General features: G+C 38.6%; 1 protein-coding gene across 13 annotated transcripts in view; it reads left to right on the top strand.

Annotated features, from left to right (window-relative positions):
- SYTL2 (synaptotagmin like 2) overlaps positions 1–18,685 on the top strand; it is a 115,627-nt gene that overhangs the window by 84,416 nt on the left and 12,526 nt on the right. For 2 of the 13 annotated variants that reach the window (XM_019449983.2, XM_053900145.1), the window contains exons 8-13: positions 1,135–5,022; positions 8,138–8,239; positions 10,221–10,274; positions 11,520–11,567; positions 14,753–14,847; positions 17,953–18,072. In XM_019449983.2, coding sequence (XP_019305528.2) covers positions 1,135–5,022; positions 8,138–8,239; positions 10,221–10,274; positions 11,520–11,567; positions 14,753–14,847; positions 17,953–18,072 — 4,307 coding nt within the window. Of the gene's footprint in view, positions 1–1,134; positions 5,023–8,137; positions 8,240–9,007; positions 10,005–10,220; positions 10,275–11,519; positions 11,568–14,752; positions 14,848–17,952; positions 18,073–18,685 lie in introns of those variants that run through there. The other 11 variants (XM_019449988.2, XM_053900148.1, XM_053900146.1 and 8 more) reach the window with 11 other exon arrangements.

The raw sequence follows: 18,685 nt of genomic DNA, 5'->3' as shown, positions 1-18,685 counted from the left end.
CAGCCAACATCAGGGAACAAGTTGAGATCACATTCTCCATCTTCAGTTTAGTTTATTTGGCTCATAGAAACTACAAAAATCACAAACTATATCAGGGAAATGGAAGATAACAGAGGAGCCTCTTGAGATCATGGTCCTCAAACTCCAATATGTAGAACAATCAGTGGGATAACTGTTAGTAAAGATTCCTGGGCCCCTCTTCAGAGATTCTGCTTTAATGTAGCAGGAGTAAGGCCCAGGAATGCAAATATCTTCATTGTAACATTCTTATACTCTGGCGGAAGCTCCAGAAAGTTGTTTTCCCAACTCCTGAATATTCTGGTCTATGTTCCTCAAACGTGGGTATAAGCCCCCTCTAATGTTTATGAGTATGCCAGTGGATTGGTGGAGTCACAAAATCAACATGTTGCATCTTCTTAGAGTGTCAGTTTTATACATAGATTTGAGAGTAGAAGAAAATATTTAAAATGTAACATAGGGGCACCTGGGTGGCTCAGTTGGTTAAACGTCCAACTTCGACTCAGGTCATGATCTCATGGTTAGTGGGTTCAAGCCCTGCATTGGGCTCTGGGCTGACAGCTTGGAGCCTGGAGCCTGCTTCGAGTTCTGTGTCTCCTTCTCTCTCTGCCCTTCTTCTTCTCGTGCTTTGTTGTTCTCTCTCTCTCTCTCTCTCTCAAAAATAAATGTTGAAAAAAATTTTAATGTAACATAGATCAGAATACTAAATTCACATGAATTTTTACTTTATTTTAATTTAGCTCTACCCCTGACCTGGGGCTTGAACTCATAACCCCACAAGATCAAGAGTCACATGCTCCACCGACCAAGCCAGCCAGGTGCCCCCATATGAATTTTCAGTGTAAATCAGAGACTTCAGAGGAATTTCTCAATTGGGTCTATATCCCATATTTCAGAGGTCTACATTTACCTTCCTTTACTGTCATAGAGCAACTCTAGTATAATATCTTAATTAAGATTGTTTATATTATAGCCCCTGAAAAGTGCGGATATAAACAGCTAGTGGTATGGAAAGTGCAAATACAAAGTGCCTCTTCAAAAGATAATGTGAGTGATTGAATAATAATTCTTTAAGCATTCTCTTTTCTTATTTAGAAAAGCATTTCTGTGTTGCAGATGGACTGTCTTGTGTTGAGCCTGAGCCATCTCAGGTGCCAGGTCACAGTTCTAGAGACCATCAGCAAGGTAAGCCCCCTCTTCTCAAGGCCCTAAAAGCAATGACGTCCTCACACTCTGATCCATTTGCCACTGAGATAAGGAAGACAACTGATGATTCCATATCTAAAGTCCTAGACTGGTTTAATCGAAGTTGTCATTCAGAAGACAATAAGTCATCTCTCCAACATCCCCAAGGAATAGAGCCCAAAGAAGAAATAGAATCACAGGTTGCTACTACCTTGGTGACAGATGACACCAGTGTAAAAGAAAATGGTTCAAAGGCTCTATTATCTGCCAAAGTTAAACTGACGCCTATGGAATCTGATTTGACATTCCAGGGAAAGGGAAATATGCTACCTTCTGGAAATTGCCAAAATAATAATGTGAATATCAAACCCAAACCTATTAATTTGTTCCAACAAGGCAAGGAAGGTCTAGGCATATTGCAATCATGTGAAATCTATGACCCAAATCAAGGGAGTAAAACTATGGACTATAGCCAAGGTTCGAAAAACATGGGAGAAGGAAATCGGGTAGTTCCCCCAACCAGTAACTATTCCTACAGTGCTGTCACAGGACCTGATGCAGAAGACCAAGTTCCATGCAACATTAAGGCTGTTGGCACCTTAGGTGAAGAAGAGCCTAAGCTTCATGGTTTTGAAAAAAATAGAGGAAACTCAGAAGTGAATTTTGACTCTTCAACACTTGTCAAAGAACCAAGTTTGAAAGACAACATGAAGACAGAGAAAAAGAGCAAAGAAGAAGAAACATACATCCTGAAAGCTTCCTTAGAGCCAGAGTATATTGAGTCACCACGTGGGATTGCCAAAGACAAATCTTGGAAGAAGCCTGAAGTCCAATTACAGGATGCTGTTGAGGCTCCCAAGAACCAAGTACAAAGAGAGAAATACAAAAGAGTAAGTGACAGAATATCTTTTTGGGAAGGTGAGAAAGCTGCTGCTAAATTAACTCATAAAGAACCCACATCATCATGCAGTCAAGGGCGACATTCTGCTAAAGCATATCAGCCTGTGAAGTCCATGGACAATTTATCTACAGGCCAGACTGAATATAATCAAGTCATTAGCAAACAAGTGGTCCTAAATGACAATGGCCACATAGCCCATCTCTCCAGCTTTTATTCCTCGAATAAATCTAAAGAGACCAGGCCTCAGAAACCAGGTCCATCCAAAAATTATCCTTCAGTTGACCAATCAGGTGAAATGTCTCCTTTTCAGAATAGGATAAATGAGCCTATAAAAATGTTGCCAGAGGCTGAGAGCTGGCATTATAAAAGGGATCTTACTTTACCATCATGGCAACATCCTTCAAATGTTGCGAATGGAATATATACTCCTTTGGAGAAAGACAGATCCCTAATTGGTGAATCAAATCCCAACTTTAAAGTTATGTCCCTAAAAGAAAGAATGGATGAACCCAATATGGAACAGGTCTATAATCACTCTCAATTTGAGAATTTGAGAAAGTTTTGGGACTTAGGAGCCAATACAAATAGTCAAGACAATGTTAAGAAGAATACTACCATAGTAAGCCAAAAACCTTTGGTGCCTTTTAATAGCCAGAAACACAAAGAACTCAGTGACATTAAATCATCAGGAAAAAATATCCATGAAATAGGGACACTTCCAGGTAAAAAAAAATTACCAGCAAGAGAGGAAATTGAGAAATTAAATTCAAAGTGCACACTCCAGGTGTTACCAGACGAAACCACATTTCCATTGAGACCATCCAGAAAGTCTGCTCATCAGTTGCCAGGAAATGAGTCACCAAAGGAAAATGTGAAAAAGAATACGGAATGGTTTGTTACACCAGTGTCTAAGGAAGAAAAGGATTACTCAGACCAAGAGATACAAGAATCAATAGTAAAAACAAGTGTTTTGTCTAAAGACTACAAAGACACTTTTAATGACAACTTACAGAAGTTACTTTCAGAAGCTTCATCACCAGCCGTGCAAACTTCTGTTGGAAAAGTTCATGAAAAACAAGTGCCTGAACGAGAGATTTCTGGAAATAAAACATGGCCTCATGACACAGATTTTGCTGATACTGAGGGAGAAGACAGAGGACATGAGGAGATCATTAATGAGCATGTAGACAAAACAGTAGCTCCTCCAAAGGTCAAACCGAACACTTTGACTGCTAGTCTAGACAAACTCCTGAGGGAAGCAACTGGGACTTCACCTTCTCCCTTACCAACCATGTTAGAACCTGTTACCACTAGGATCAACTCTGAGCCTGAAGAGAGTAGAGTTTATGAAAAAGGGATAGAATGGAGTCACAACATATCAGACTATCAAAAAGAGATAACAGCTCCTTTTCCAAAAGGGGAAGAAACTTTGGGAAATGCAGCTCTCCTTCAGAAAGCTGAAAGTGGTGAGTGCCAGCTAAACACGGAGGATTTGTGTCAGATGGCTGCAGAAAGTTCTCACTCATTGGGTCGACCTTCTCATCTATACAGAAAGGATTCTTTTGGGGATGTGGCCAACTCTCCCCAAAAGATGCCTTATTCCAGGGATGCTCATCTCGCTCCCCAGGATAAGGCATTACCTTCACAAAGGGAAATTTCAGAGACTGTAGAAAAAGTCATTCTTCCACCTAACCCTGCCTTGAAGTATGTAAATGCTACATTACAAAAGCTACTTAGAGAAGCTTGGTTGAGCTATCCAGTTGGGAGGGGAGTAGTGCCTGGAGAAGTAAAAGCAGAATTTCCTGAAGGAGTTGAGGCAGCAGGTAGCCCCCAGAATTCTACACCATGGGCTATAATGGACATTTTAATTCCAGACAGAAAGGATTTTTATCCCTTCACCGTAGTTCCTGATAAAACTCATAAAATTGGATCTTACTTAGCTGCCCGAGTATCTCCATCAGAACAAACCCTTTGTTCATCTGATTGCACTGTTACTCAGTATGGCAAAAAGTTATCCCAGGAAGTGGCAGAAATTGTGAAGGAAACAGTTATTCAACCTAAATCAGAGTTCCTAGAATTCAGTGCTGGCTTAGAAAAACTACTGAAGGAAGCAGTTGAAAGCCCCTCCTCAAAAAATGAAAGTGATACAGGGACTCTTTCTCCATCAAAGCTAACAGGTAGTACTGAGGTGCCCAGGCAAGCTGCTTCTGAATTCCATCCTGAGGAAATCAAAGAAACAGTAAAAAAGTCTGAGGCGCCATCAATAACTGAGAGTGCTTTTGATATGGGTTTTGAGAAACTTTTTAGAGAAGCATCGGAAACTCCTTCTTACCTGCTCCAGTTGTCAGTGAAGGAAGAAACTCCCGAGAAGGAGTGTCCACAGTCAGAGCAGGCCAGTTTCTTGAAGACAGTGCCCCATTTTTACTGGACAGCCTCAGAGGCCTCTGAAAGGAAGCTTAAGAATAATGTTCTCAAATCTCAAGTCAACCAGTGTGATGAAGTGTTGGGCGGACACCAAGCTATGACTGATTTATCAGTAGATCTTTGTGGTTCTGACAGTGGGGTTGAGATCTTTGGAACCCCACAGCTCTTTGCGGAACATAAAATAGGGGTCACTGAAGCTATAATAGCCCCAGAGGACAGGGACAGTGAAAGTGAGGTTGCAGGGGTTCAAGAAGGGGCTTCTCAGGAACCTGGCTTTGAAAAGGCTCCTAAAGCAATGAGTGTGTCCACAAATAGGCAACCCATTTCTCTCCTGACAGACAAAGCAAACCCTACAAAAACAAGTAAAGTTGAATTGATTCTGGCATCACCATGTAAGAGAGAAGAGAAAAAGGAAGAAAAAGAAGGTTTCTCTGACTCTGATTTTTCAGATGGAAACATTGGTTCCAATGCAGAAAGCTGGAGAAATACCTCTAGTGAGCATTCTGATTTTTTTAACCTGTTGGTTAATGAATTGATTTGTGGAATGCTGATGTAAAAGATGATACAGTTTTTACAATTGAGATTAATTTGACATTCCAAATGGTGCTAAATTCTTCATATCACTTTAGCTCTACCTAGCCTTTCTTAATGAAAAGCTACATTTCCTTTTATATTCTTCTTTTTTTTTCAAGTTTATTAATTTATTTTGAGAAGGGGGGTGCAAAGAGAGAGAGAAGGAGAGGGAGAGAATCCCAAGCTGGCTCAGCACTGTCAGTTCAGAGCCCAGTGCAGGGCTCGAACTCACAAATCATGAGATCATGACCTGAGCCAAAGTTAGATGCTTAACCAACTGAGCCACCCAGCCTCCTTTTTATTCTTTAATCAAATCAGTTACATAGAGACAGTTTTACCCACAGGCAGTGTTTCAGAATCTGACTTTATTCTCATTAATCACAATAGAATTTTTAGGTTTTAAAAGTATTTTTTAAAGAACTTTTTGGGTTTAGAAAGTACTTCTAAAACATCCTAGCTAGTTTTCCTCCTGGACATAATTAGAATTTCATTCTTAATGGGCAATCCACACAGAAGTCTCTAGTAAGATTTGTGGCAAGACAGTGCCACAAATGGACAGACGTTTCCCTTTTAGGATGAATATTTTACCACAGTAGGGGCTAAATACCAGGAACAAAGTGCAAGGTTGGAACTTTCTTTCCATCAGATACATAGTACTGTGGTGTTTTGTTGCCACTCTTTTCCGCTTGTGTTCAGTTATCTGCAGAATCTTTCCCTTCTCTAGAGTATGACTTTGGTCAGATGACTTCACCTGATTCCACCTGAAGGCATTGCCTGGCCTGCTGCATTTCTTTGACTCCAACTTTGGCCAAATGGATGAAGATCTTAATTGATTACCACATTCATCTGAGCGGACTTGGGGGTAGTGGTTTCAGCCAGGCTGTAAGACACGGGGCTTGTCTCTGTTTGCTATTGTGATCAACATGGGCATTTTAGAAGAGAAACCCAGAGACAAATAGGAATGAGAAGTTACCCAATTATAGTGATTAAATGATAAAGGATGCTCTTTGGGAGGGACATTTTAACCAAAGTTGCACAACAGCTAGTGTCAGTCACCCTCCTAGTAGTTTTAAAAATTTGTCATTTTTGAGTCCCCTCAGCATCGATGAGAATGAGTAAGTCTTACTGGGTGGATGACTTGTGAGGTTTGGTTTCCTTTGCAAGTAACTGTAGTCTTCTCTTCTTGAAAACTGACCAAAGTATCCCCTTTAATCCTAATTAATCAACTTGGAGCCCCTTTAACAAAGGTTGTTGGTAAGCAAAGGAAAGTGATATACCAGTCTCTGAAACCAGACATTTGCAAGAGTATAAGTCAGCATGTTAAACATGCTGAAGTAGACTTTTACTAAAGTACCCCATTAGAGACGAGGGTGAAGTGACCCTAAGAGGGTAAATTTGTACTTACTTTGGAGACTATTGCCTAATGTATACAGCTTTGTTTATAGTATATCAGGATAACCAATTAGACAGTAAAAAGCCTATCTAAAAATGAAATAATATTAAATAACCACCCAGAGCTTAGAGAAGATATTTAAAATTCATAAGCCAGTAAGAGGTATAAATTAGTACAGTTGTAATTTTATATCCCCTAACCTAAATTTTTATTTGAAAACAGATGGGGGTAGGGTGGGAGAGGGAGGAACCTGGCTACAGTAGCACCACAATTTGGGTGAGCAACTTAACATGTTTGACATGTGGCAGAGCTCTTAATCAACCAATACCTCAGTATGCTCCTTACCAAAAAAAAAAAAAAAAAAAAAAAAGTTTCCATGATTAAATACATTTGGAAATGCTGGGAAATTATGCACATTATTAGCATATTAAAGTCTATAAGAAGATCTGTAGTAAGAAACCTTTAAATCTGAACACAGAGCATCTCATACCTAATTCATCTTAGAGTCCATTTGTTCTAGAATGCCTGTTAACACTGGGGAGAACTGGGATGCGTTTCAGGAAAGTACTGTGTGGAGAAGTGCTTCTCAAGTTCATTGGCCCGTTAATGAAATCATGCAGTGATTTAGCAAACATTTTTTGTTTTTAAGTAGGCTCTGCATCCAACGTGGGAATTGAACTCACGACCCTGATATCAAGAGTCACATGCTCTCCAACTGAGCCAGCCAGGCGTGCCTGGCAAACATTTTTGAAGTGCTTATTGTCAGCCACTGTTCTAGGCACTAAGGATACAACAGTGATAAATGACAATATTCAGACCAGGGCTAATCCATGATGGAGTTTTCACTGTCAAAATGAAAAAGTTAAGAGACATCTAGAGATATTTTTTTTATAACATTAGATGTATTTAATTTAAAGGACTATTCTTATTTTGAGATTATGCCCTTTTTCTTTTTTTCTTTTGGTCCTAACATGCCTTTTTAAAAAATGAATACAGGTATTAGTACATGATACAGCCACCTCCCCTCCCCCTCCCCCGACTTTAAATTGACTTAATTACATAAAAAGTTGACTATTTCATGTCATTTCCCAACATTTTGTTGGAAACTTTACTACCTCATGAAACCCAAAAAGCCTACATTCTTCATCTGGGGAATTCGCCCATCTGTGTACCTGATTATACACAGATGTTAAACATCTGAATCCTGCCTTCTATGGTTTTCTGCTAATTGTTTTAATGCTCCTAAAACCACTTTGTGGTTGTCTTCAAAAGCTGGAAGTGAAGTGGAAAGATTCAAAGTCTGGCACAGAACAAATCATGTGCCTAAAATAGAGGTGTAGACGACTAAGAGATCACTCTTCTATTTATGTGGTAATCTTGTTTCTTTATGATTTATGCTTGCAAATATTTCTTGACCAGGGAAATGGTTTTTAAAGGACATACCAAGAGTGGAGAAATTTTTCTTTTCTTTTTTCTTTTTTTTTTTTTTTTTTTTTTTAGAAGTGCTTCATAGAGTGAATACAAGTATAGAGGCTTTATAACATAATGCCTGCTTTCAACCTATGATATCAATTTCCACTGGTTTTTAAGAGTTTGGGTGTTTTTTGTATTGTGCAGTGTTCATCGATTTTGTCTTGTAACAGGTTCAGAAGAAGAACCCAGTCCTGTCTTGAAAACTTTGGAAAAGAGTGCTACTAGGAAAATGCCTTCCAAAAGTCTAGAAGACATTTCATCAGATTCACCAAGTGAGAAAATTTGCCCCACTGTTCATGCCCCAGTCTGAGCTTAAAAATGCTTATGTGCTCTTCTGTGGCCTCACTGCATGCTTGTTGTGCACTGAAGCCCCTAAAGGGGGCATTAACAGATGAGAATAACCTTTCCAAAGTGAGCAGAGTGGCTGGAACTTTTAAAATAGCGCATGAGGTTTGGTTACTAGACACTAGGTTTCCTTGAATTGAAGAATCCAAGTTTGAGTGTTTATTCAAGTACAGTGAGTTTTAAAAGATTGGGGTAGCTAGTGGTTCTAATAGTAATAGCTAAGATTTACTAAGCACTGTGTACCAAGACTTGGCTAAACATTTCACATGCATTATCTCATTTAACTGGCATAAGCAACCCTATGAGGATGAATTGTTATTCCCATTTTAGAGATGAGGAAAATGAAGCTCAGAGAGGTAAAGTAAATTGCTTAGTGTCCTGCAACAGAACTGTGATTCAGAATTAACAGACTAATACCAAGAGTAGTTATGAAGTGACCATGTTATATGTGACAGTGATGGATGTCTGATGAATTTTACATGATATAGAGATGAATGAGTCCCTAGCTTCAGGGACTGTCCTCTTTTATTCCTTCTTTTCACATATTTCTTTTGGATACTGGAACTATAAGCCCAAAGACTATCTGGCCTGCAATACTTTAGGCACACTGTTCCTGCCCAACCCCCCCCCCCCCAACTGCTCCTTTAATTGGTGAAGGACTTCTTGAGTACTAACATGAAGGATAATATCTATAGGGACTTGTGAGCCACACAAGTGAACTTAGAAATCATGACTTCTAGGGGGTTTGTTTTTAATTGTTTTTAAACTAAGATGCACCCCTGGGAGTGCAGAGGGTCATGAGAAAATTTATTGAATGAAAGTTAACCACTGCCAAACTCATATGATTGAAAGTTGACCATTCTCATGTTTAGAATATGCTTTAGGCACCTGCAATTGAAACTAAAAAGTCTGAATTTAAAAAGGAAAAGGAAAAATCCATTAAATAATTCCTGAAAATCAGAGATTCTCAGGACTCTGAAGACAGTATTCCCAATTTAGGCAGTTCTATCCCCACTGGAGATCTTAGAATCTCGGGGTTAGAAGTGACCTTGAAGGTCACCCATTTTACACTCCTCCCCACCATGCAGGAATTTTCTATAAAGCCTCCTCAACAGGTGGCCAACCCCCTACATCCGCCTGAATGCTCCCACAGAAAGGGAGTCCAGTCCTTTGTTGGACCGCTCTAATTGTTCTTCCTGATGTTGGCGATGGGTCCTGAAAACAAAAACAAAAACAAAAAACTCAGCAACAATTGTCCAGTTTGACAAACCTCTTGCCTGTGAAGCATGGGGATATTTCCATGGTGCAGCTTTAAAGTACTTAGGAATGTGTAGGGTTAAAAAAAAAATCACCATCAGCTGACGGGTATTCCTGCACGCTCCCTTCCAAATACCGATACCCACTCTCACACTAGCCTGCCAAGATTCCACTTAGCAGCTGGTCCCCAGTTACATCTCTTCAGTTGACTTCCCAAGCAAGGCTCCCAGAGGCTTACACAAGTGATGATGCATGCACAGAAATATTTGTTAATGACCATGGGTTTGAGAAGGTGTTAGTCATGGCTAGCATCTTACCCTTTCCAGAAGAATAGAGAGGCTGTTGCAGCCCTGTGTTTTCTTCTGCCTCTGGCCGATTGCTTGCTCTTAGCTAACCCACTAACCCTTGGGAGTCCGTGTGCAGCAGTGTGCTGATGTAAGCTGCATCGGGGCTGAAATGGGAGCTCCCGCTATGGCACTGGTTCAAGTAGCTAATCTAAAGAGAAAGTATTTTGGGGAAGACATCTTGGTTGCACCCCTCACTGCATCTTGACTAATTGCTTCCAACTCCGGGGGCTTCCAGGGGCAGTCTCATTGTTCTCTCTCGCCAAGGGTCAGCCGTGTTAACCATTTGTTAATTTCTCCTGAACAGATCAAGCAAAAGTAGATAATCTGCCAGAAGAATTAGTACGTAGTGCTGAAGATGGTAAATATCTTTACGTATTTGCATGTCTGTCTGGGGCGGTTTGGGCAGTCACCGGGACGCAGCTGTTGGATAAATAGAAGAACGTCATTTGCCACTATGTGATGAATGGTGCCTAAGTTATTATAAAATGGTTCTGACTCGGTGCATTTAATACTAACTATTTGTATTCTCAAGGCTTCTGCTGGTGATACCTTTGTGAGGATCTCATCAGAGACCCTTGGCAAGCGAGGGTTTCTATAAATAGGAAATTGTATTTCTATTGGTATGAGCTGATTTTTGCTACTCTGACTTGCAAAACTCCTTGCGAGGGCAGGAAGCATCGGGTGGGTTCCTGGGTTAAGTTATTCCTGTATTGGATTCGCACATCTCAGCATTTGGATCTCTCTGGCATAGCTGGTAAAGCTTTAACTTCAAAGGAAAGAGTCCCAGAACCAGAGTCAGGATCCTCCTTGGGTAATTTAAATAGCTAAATATAGACTGAGGTAAAATTTAACTGGTTCTGAATATTCAGGAGCCAGAAGATTTTGAACTTTGTCAATGGATTATTACTGGGTTCAGTTATAAAATACATAGGGTAATAGTGCCTTTGGGGGGAAGGGATGGAAATGAGTCTGATCTTTATATTTTATAGCTCAGCATTTATGCAAATATATAGTTTACATTTGTATACTGGAATTGTGTTTTCTAAATTGCCTTTACTATAATACAAAAAATGTGTATTAACTGAGTTTTCCATATAAAATGCAGCATCAGAGCTCCTCAAAGGTCATTCCTTACTTTTATGTCATAGTTTTGTCTTTGGCATTTTATGTTTACAACAACTTCATGGAGGTAGGCGGGGCGGGGATTTTCATGGTCCTTTACTGATAAGAAAAGCTCAGAGAAATTAGGTGCCTTTCTAAGATCCTATAGCTGGTTGGTCAGTGGAGGGAGGTGGCAGCTAGAATCTCGGCTTCATTGCTCCTAGTGCAGTGCTCTTTGCATTTCCCAAGCTATGTGTGGCTCAGTGAATTAGAGAAAAGATGCCAAGCATCTCCTGTGCTGGATGTTGGATTTTTAGTTGAACCGGAGACCCTAAAGCAGCTAATGAAGAGTTACTCTGGGGATCAGATGAAAGCAAGCTAAAAACCCATCAGATGTATTCTTCAGTCTCTGTTGTGAAACTGACATTTAAGCTTTACTTTCATGTCTCTTTAATCCTTCTGTTAAAATGGTATTTATTCTCAATGTTGCTCTTCTGAGTAGATCAAAAAGCAGATCAGGAACCAGATACAAATGAATGCATACAAGGAAGTGAGTAGCAGGATCTTTCTCACAAATGACTAAATGTTGCCACTTTACATGGTGTTAAATATACTGAAATAACTAACACTATTAATAACACAGTATTTATTATTGGTACTAAACTCTTGCAGCTTATAAAACTATTTCATTCTGGCAAGCGTTTTATTAAAAACATTTTACTGCTGTCAGTGTTGAAAGATTAATTCATGGTTCCACTGAGGAAGAGTTATGTACTTAAACAATTTTTATATAGACACACACACACACATATGTGTGTGTGTGTGTGTGTGTGTATTTTATATATAAATATATACATGTATGTTATTGCTGAGAATTGTTATACTTTTGTACATCTCTCTGCTCTTTGAGTCTTGGCTTAAAATGAAGTTGGAACCTTGTCTTATCACTTGACTTTTATGTTGCAGTATATGGTCTTGAGTATTGGATCTCTTGTGGCCTTTACACAAGACTGTAGACATGACACAATTTATGAGTTATTTAGACATAAGAAAGAATTGTATTTTTACAAGTATGTGGTATGGTTGTATATGCCTCTCTCCATATCTATGGAAGCAAATTTTATTATGTCCAGGGTTTAAGCTCTGGGGTTCAAAACTGGACTCAGTATATATTCAATATATAAAGCAAGTGAACATCTGAGTTTTAAGAAGTAAGTGTATACTTGTGGTGGCTAATGTCCATCAGCTAATTAATATCCACCACGAATCAAAAGTAATGATGTACTCTTTTCTGTTCAATTTTAAGATTGATGTACTTAAAACTCTGACGACTGTCTCAAGGACAAATAGCACATTCAAAGGGAGTTTGTGGGGCCTTGCAAAGGATGCAGATAATGCGTGTGTGTCTTCTAAGCTTCTCGCTTTCAGTCAGTTTCATAATGCTAGGTGCTGGAGGTATGAAGACAATGATACACATGTCTGCCCTCAGGAGTCTACAAGATTTTTATTGACAGTTTGCCAACAGTCTGGATGTGCTAATAAGTCTTAATGAGAACAGCAGCTAACTGAAGGAGCCATTCGATAGAGAAACAAAGTGCTGATGCTAGAAGGCAGTGACATCTAGTCTGAAATCTGAAACTTTGCTCATAAGGTCATGCCAGAGAGGAAGGTGTTGAGCTCTGGCACATGACCTGGCAAAAGGACACTCCAGGCTTCAGATCTTAGTGCGTGTTCTCTGTCCAGCTGCTGCAGAGGAAACAAAACTCCTGCCCCTTGGGGGTGTTGGGTAAAGAGATTTCTCCAGTTGCTTTTGAACTTGAAGATACTTAGGTATGGTCATCTTGTTTTATATTGTTACATTTTGTTCAACAGTTAGCGGAGGAGTGAAAACAGTAACATGGACATATATGCCAATGTACCTGTGTCTTCATTCATGACCCAGCTTAGTTAGGTCAAGCCACAAAGGCTAGTCATGTGCTGAATTCTGGATGTATTGATTTCTCTCTTATTTTATATTATCCAAGATGACTTTAATGTCTGGGCTGAGACTATTGCTTTTCTCCAGTGGAGACTGTATTCTTACCAAAAAACAAAATGAAATACATGATCAAAACATAAATAACTAAAGCCTAATAAATATAAAACTGACTACATTTGAGGAGCAGATGTAGATTTTGCAAATAATGGGAAGCAGTATTACATAAGTTTTGTGTACTCATTGGGCTGTGCTGTGCCCTCACGGGACCTAGTCTTACACCACTTCAGTGTAAGTCACCTGAATATGCACACATACATATTATTGTTTAGTGGGAAGCAATTAAAGAAGGTATCATTTCATGAGTCACCGTAAAATGTGTTTTGATACATTTGTGAGCCAAAGGCTAGATGAGAACTATGTGAATAAGAAAATATTTAATACATATAGTTCAGTTTTCAGTTCTCCTTCATTAGATTTCTTTTAACCAAACATGAATTTAGCTAATGCTTAGGGCTGAATTTGAGCCTTTTGAGTTATATATAGAAATATAATTTGATTTTTATCTATTTTCCTGGTATCTCTTTCACTGCTAAAACCAAGTCAGTATATTTGTAGCACATTGAATAGGTAATTTAAGGATTATCAGACAATATTTACTTTTTTAGCAAATAATTATATATAGAGTATACTATGTGCCAGGCACTATTCTAAGGGCCTTGAAACATGTTAACTCATATAATATGCAAGCTCTGATTCACTGTAAGAAAAGCTTAGACACTAATTCTTTTTTTTTTTTTTTTAGTTTATTTTTTGAGAGAGCACACATGAGAGAGAAGGGGCCAGGGAGAGAGAGAGGGAGAGAGAGACAGACAGAGAGAGAGGGAGAGACAGGTAGAATCCCAAGCAGACTCTTCACTGTCAGAATGGAGTCCAATGTGGGGGCTTGAACTCACAAACTTCAAGATCATCACCTGAGCCAAAATTAAGAATTGGATGCTTAACCACCTGAGCCACCCAGGTGCCCCAGACACTAATTCTTAAAGAAGGAAATAGGTTTCTAACTAGAATTACACAAATGAGGAATAAAATTCATCATCTCATTGTGACTTCCACGTATATACTTACTGTATCAAAGGGTATCTAAATTAAGGTGTCTAAATAATAAGTCTAAACAATTTGTTTAAAAAAATAGTTTGGAATCATAGTCTTTCATAATTCTGAGTGAGAAACACTATCAGAGAAGTGATCCTCATAATCACTGAACAAACAAGCCTTCTCTTAGACGCTCAGTAGCCAGGACACTTTTATGATTGAGTTGTGTACGGAGATCCTTGCTGTCCAATGAAATAGTTTTTCAGCCTGCAGCATGTTTTAAAAATACATCTCAAGGAGATGAACCAAGAAATCACACATCGTATGGTTCAAATCTCTGATGTGAAAAATAAGTTAAAACTGATTCACAATGTCTCTATGTTTTAATAAATATAATTCAACTCCAGCTCCAGATTAATAAAAATGAACAGTTTGTAAATTAATTCTTATTTTCAATTGGTTCATCTCCTTGCTAGTTCTCTCTATATAATTTATGAAAACTGCATGTTGCTTATCTTAGGATCCTGTGCATGTGAACTACTGTGCCTTTAACCTTTTTATAAAAATATCTCATTCATAGACGAAAGAAAAGTGTGTTTTCAACTTATGCTTTATGTTTGTCCAAAATTGTAAGGATAATTTTGAATGGAAATGCTGCTGTTTAGTTTCCACAGTGCCTTCACAACCTGATAATCAGTTTTCCCACCCTGACAAACTCAAAAGGATGAGCAAGTCTGTTCCAGCATTTCTCCAAGATGAGGCAAGTTTGTCTTTTGTAATTTCAGAAAAATGGAACCAAATCGGTGAGTTTGTTCTGCCAAGGTTGGTGTGTTTTTATTCAGCTGTGGCAGAGACCAAAGAGGTCAGTAGGACTGACCCATGAACTTTCCTGTCAATAAAGGCAGTGTTGTTGATCCTGGAACGAGGCATGACATGTCTCATTTGACTCAAACGGCAACTCATTTTGGTGGTGAAGTCAAATTGCGTTGATTTTGGAATATGACTTTTGTTTCAAAGTGGGTACAAAATAAGAAACCCCTACAGAAATATGTTGGTGTGAAATAACCACTCTTTAGTTTACAGTAGAGTTGATTTGTGAAAGCTTAGTCTGGGTAGCATGACCAGCTTGAAAGCATTTGGTAAAGTAATAGAGTGACAATTTTACAGCAGACTTTAAGGATATCTCCTGGGCATAGACAATTTGTGTACATTATCTCATTTATTCCTCCAACAAGCCTAGAAGGCGGGCACCATCATTATCCCCAGACTTTACAGGTCAGGAAACACCATGAGAGGTAAATAACATCACTCATCTAGAAAAGAGTTGAACCAGGACTGGAGCCCAGATCCGATTATCATGGTTAGCCATTATGCCTAGTGCCTCAGGTCAGAACAGGACTATTATCTGCTATTCCCTGAATACTTTGTAAATACCAGGCACTTAATATTCATTCTGATATCTAACTGTCACTAAATGTGGTAGGTACATAAAACAGGAAAGTGCCTGAGATGTTAAATAACTTTCCCCAAATCCAACAGCTGCTAAAAAGTAGACCTAGGACTTTAACTTAGGTCCTTTGACTTAATTAAGATTCCATGTTCTGGGTTGGGGGATGGGTTAAAGAGGTGATAGGGATTAAGGAGTGCACATGTCATGATGAGCACTGGGTTGTATGGAATTATTGAATCACTATATTGTAGACCTGAAACTAATATAACACTGTAAGTTAACTAGAATTAAAATAGAAACTTAAAAATCCGCCCCCCCCCCCCAAAAAAAAAACATAAAAGATTCTATGTTCTTGCAGCCAGGTAGTTAGGAGCTTGGAGTCAGACACTCCTACTTCTGGCTGTGCTACAAATTTGCTGTGTGACTATGGGCAAGTTTCTTACTTTCCCTATGTCTGGTTTCCTAGTACCTACCTGATTAGGTTGTGAGGAGTCAGTGAGATAATGGAGGGAAAACACAGGGCATCGTGCCTGACACATAGTGAATGCCCAGTAAACATTAACTGTTACTATTTGCAGTTCGGGTCTGATTTTTGATGGTAAAATAAAAAGCTTTATCCTCAAGCATTCTCTTAGTAGATGAAATATGAGGAAAGTTCTAGACAGCATATAAATTACATATCTCTTGCCTGACCTCCTGGCCTTCCCTTTGTCTATTCTTGGGCCTTAGATGAACTGTATCTGCAAATGTTCACCCCTGCATATGCATAACAGCCCACATTATAGTTCCTTTGAAAAGAATCACTCATTCTTTGAAACTAAATCATTAGTTGGAAGCCACTGGTAGGCACCTCATGGAGTTCCTGTGGTTTTATACCTTTGTAAACAGGCTTTGGTCTTGGTTGGTCATATGAATAAGCTATATAATAACTGAAGAGGCAAGTGATACCAGTTCTGGTTTTTCATTCTCCTCCTTCACTTTTAATGTGCTGCCTCATAGCTCCACACAAAGGAGAGTCCAAGTCATTTGAGTTTGTGCATCAGAGATGCCAAATTAAGCTGTATAATTTTGTCTTTCAAAGCACATGGGTCGGACTAAATGTTAAAGGAAGTGGACATGAAACCAGGCCGTGTGCCTTTGTCCATTATCCCTTTGAGGCTTAGTTTAACATCAGTCACATTTGTTGAGTACATGCTATGTGAAAATTGGTGTTCCAGGTCAATAAGACAGGATCCCATCCTTCATGAATTCACTAGTGACCTGATATACTAGGTAGACCATAGTGCATGCGATAATAGAGGGAAATGGACCGTAAGCATGTGGGGGGAGGGTGTGACAACGGAGACATTTAAAAGGTATGGTGTTTTGTTGTTTTTTTTTTAAATCCTTGAGGGCGGATTTTTTTCTTATCCATATAAGTCATAAATTTTGTTTTTCTTTAACTCCTTAACTCTGCATTTGAATTGGCATCTGTTATATTGATACATAATTGCATGGCCCCAGAATATGTTGGCATGAACTAACTACTCCATACAGATGTTTCCCTAACTCCACTGAACTGCTCCATAAACTCTCTAACCCCAAAAGGAACACATTCTGAATCATGAATTTTTAAAGGTACTGTCTGATAAACTTTAGCTCTGAATATAATAAAATTTATTATTGCCACTTTTTTTTTTTTCTTGACCCAGGTAAATATTTCCTGGGACATATTTAAAATAATACTTTAAAAAATTGTTAAAATCTAATGTGGGTAGAATTTAATACATGTTAATAAATGTAATTTAATATATACTTCCCTATAGCAATAAAAAGATAAGCACAATAGCACTATGAAAATACATAAGAGGTGGTTTAGAATTCTTAAATATGTATATATATAAGTTCTAGTTGGAACAGATCAAACTAGCATTTATTTTTCTAGTTTAATAGTGTCTCAAGTAAAAGATTTGAATTTTAGGGAAGACAGGCTATGTTAATAATGAGGAATTACACACGACATTTTATGTTTTGATAGTAAGTCTTAGACCTTTTATTGTGTAGGTAAAGTTAACTTCTCATATCTATCAATAAAGTTCCCCAAGTAACCTAAATACATATACTAAGACAGTAACAAGAAAGCTCACAGTAATGCTGCCTTCTGTAGCACTATGGGCCCACCTTGTAGGTGAAAAAAAAAAAAATCACTTTGTTATTTTGGTAGCAAAGCACTGCTCTCCTCCTTAGGTGAGGTCCAAGATAGACCACCCATTTCATCCTGAATCCCATTCCCTGGTGATTAGCACGAGTGTCTTTTGACCTTCAGAAATGTTGACAGATCCCTGGGATACCGAGATATCATATTTTTCTAAATTGAGATTCTGATCTTCATCATCCTGAATTTAAATTTTGTGTATATTATATGATGTTTTGTAGAGTGATGACAGAGAAACAGATACAGCATCAGAAAGCAGTTACCAGCTCAGCAGACACAAGAAGAGCCCAAGCTCTTTAACCAATCTTAGCAGCTCCTCTGGCATGACGTCCCTGTCTTCTGTATGTAAACAAAGGCTCCGTGTTAATATCTCTCTGCTTCTGTGAACCTTGCTCTGCCGTGCTCCTTCTTACTATAAAATGGCTCCCATTGTATTCCCAGATTCCAAGGGCACTAGCTTTTTCTCTAACCCACAATTAGCTTCTGGCTAGCTAAATCTTTGTTTTTCTTTTTTTAAGCATAAAAAGAGTTCACATCCATTATAAATGAATATGTTTTTTGGGATGTAAGTACTTTAGAAATAAGCCTAAATTACCAACAAGATGAACCGCTGCATTTTTCTCTGCAACAAATGGGGTAACTATTGTTAAGTTCTGCTTCTATTAGATATGTTTTATATTCTCTTTGCAGGTTTAGAATTGTATCTCTCTTTTAGCAAACTTGATGAATAAAGGTACTGATTCACATAAAAGAATAGGATTTCTTTGCTTTACAGAAGGATTTAGAACAGGGTTTTAAAAGGAAATCTACTTAAGTGTATTCAGATTGGCTTTAGAAAATTTGACTTTACCTAGAACTTCTTTTATAAAGTGAGATCAGTCATCGTGCATGTAGTATGTGTGTAGAAATATGTATATGTAAATATATCCACATACACTTACCAAATAGTTCTCT

Source organism: Panthera pardus, unplaced genomic scaffold (assembly GCF_024362965.1).
Source record: "Panthera pardus isolate Hobbes unplaced genomic scaffold, ASM2436296v1 HiC_scaffold_12, whole genome shotgun sequence".
Lineage (NCBI taxonomy): Eukaryota > Metazoa > Chordata > Mammalia > Carnivora > Felidae > Panthera > Panthera pardus.
The sequence above is the reverse complement of the archived record's forward strand: the minus strand, read 5'-3'. Positions and strand labels throughout refer to the sequence as shown.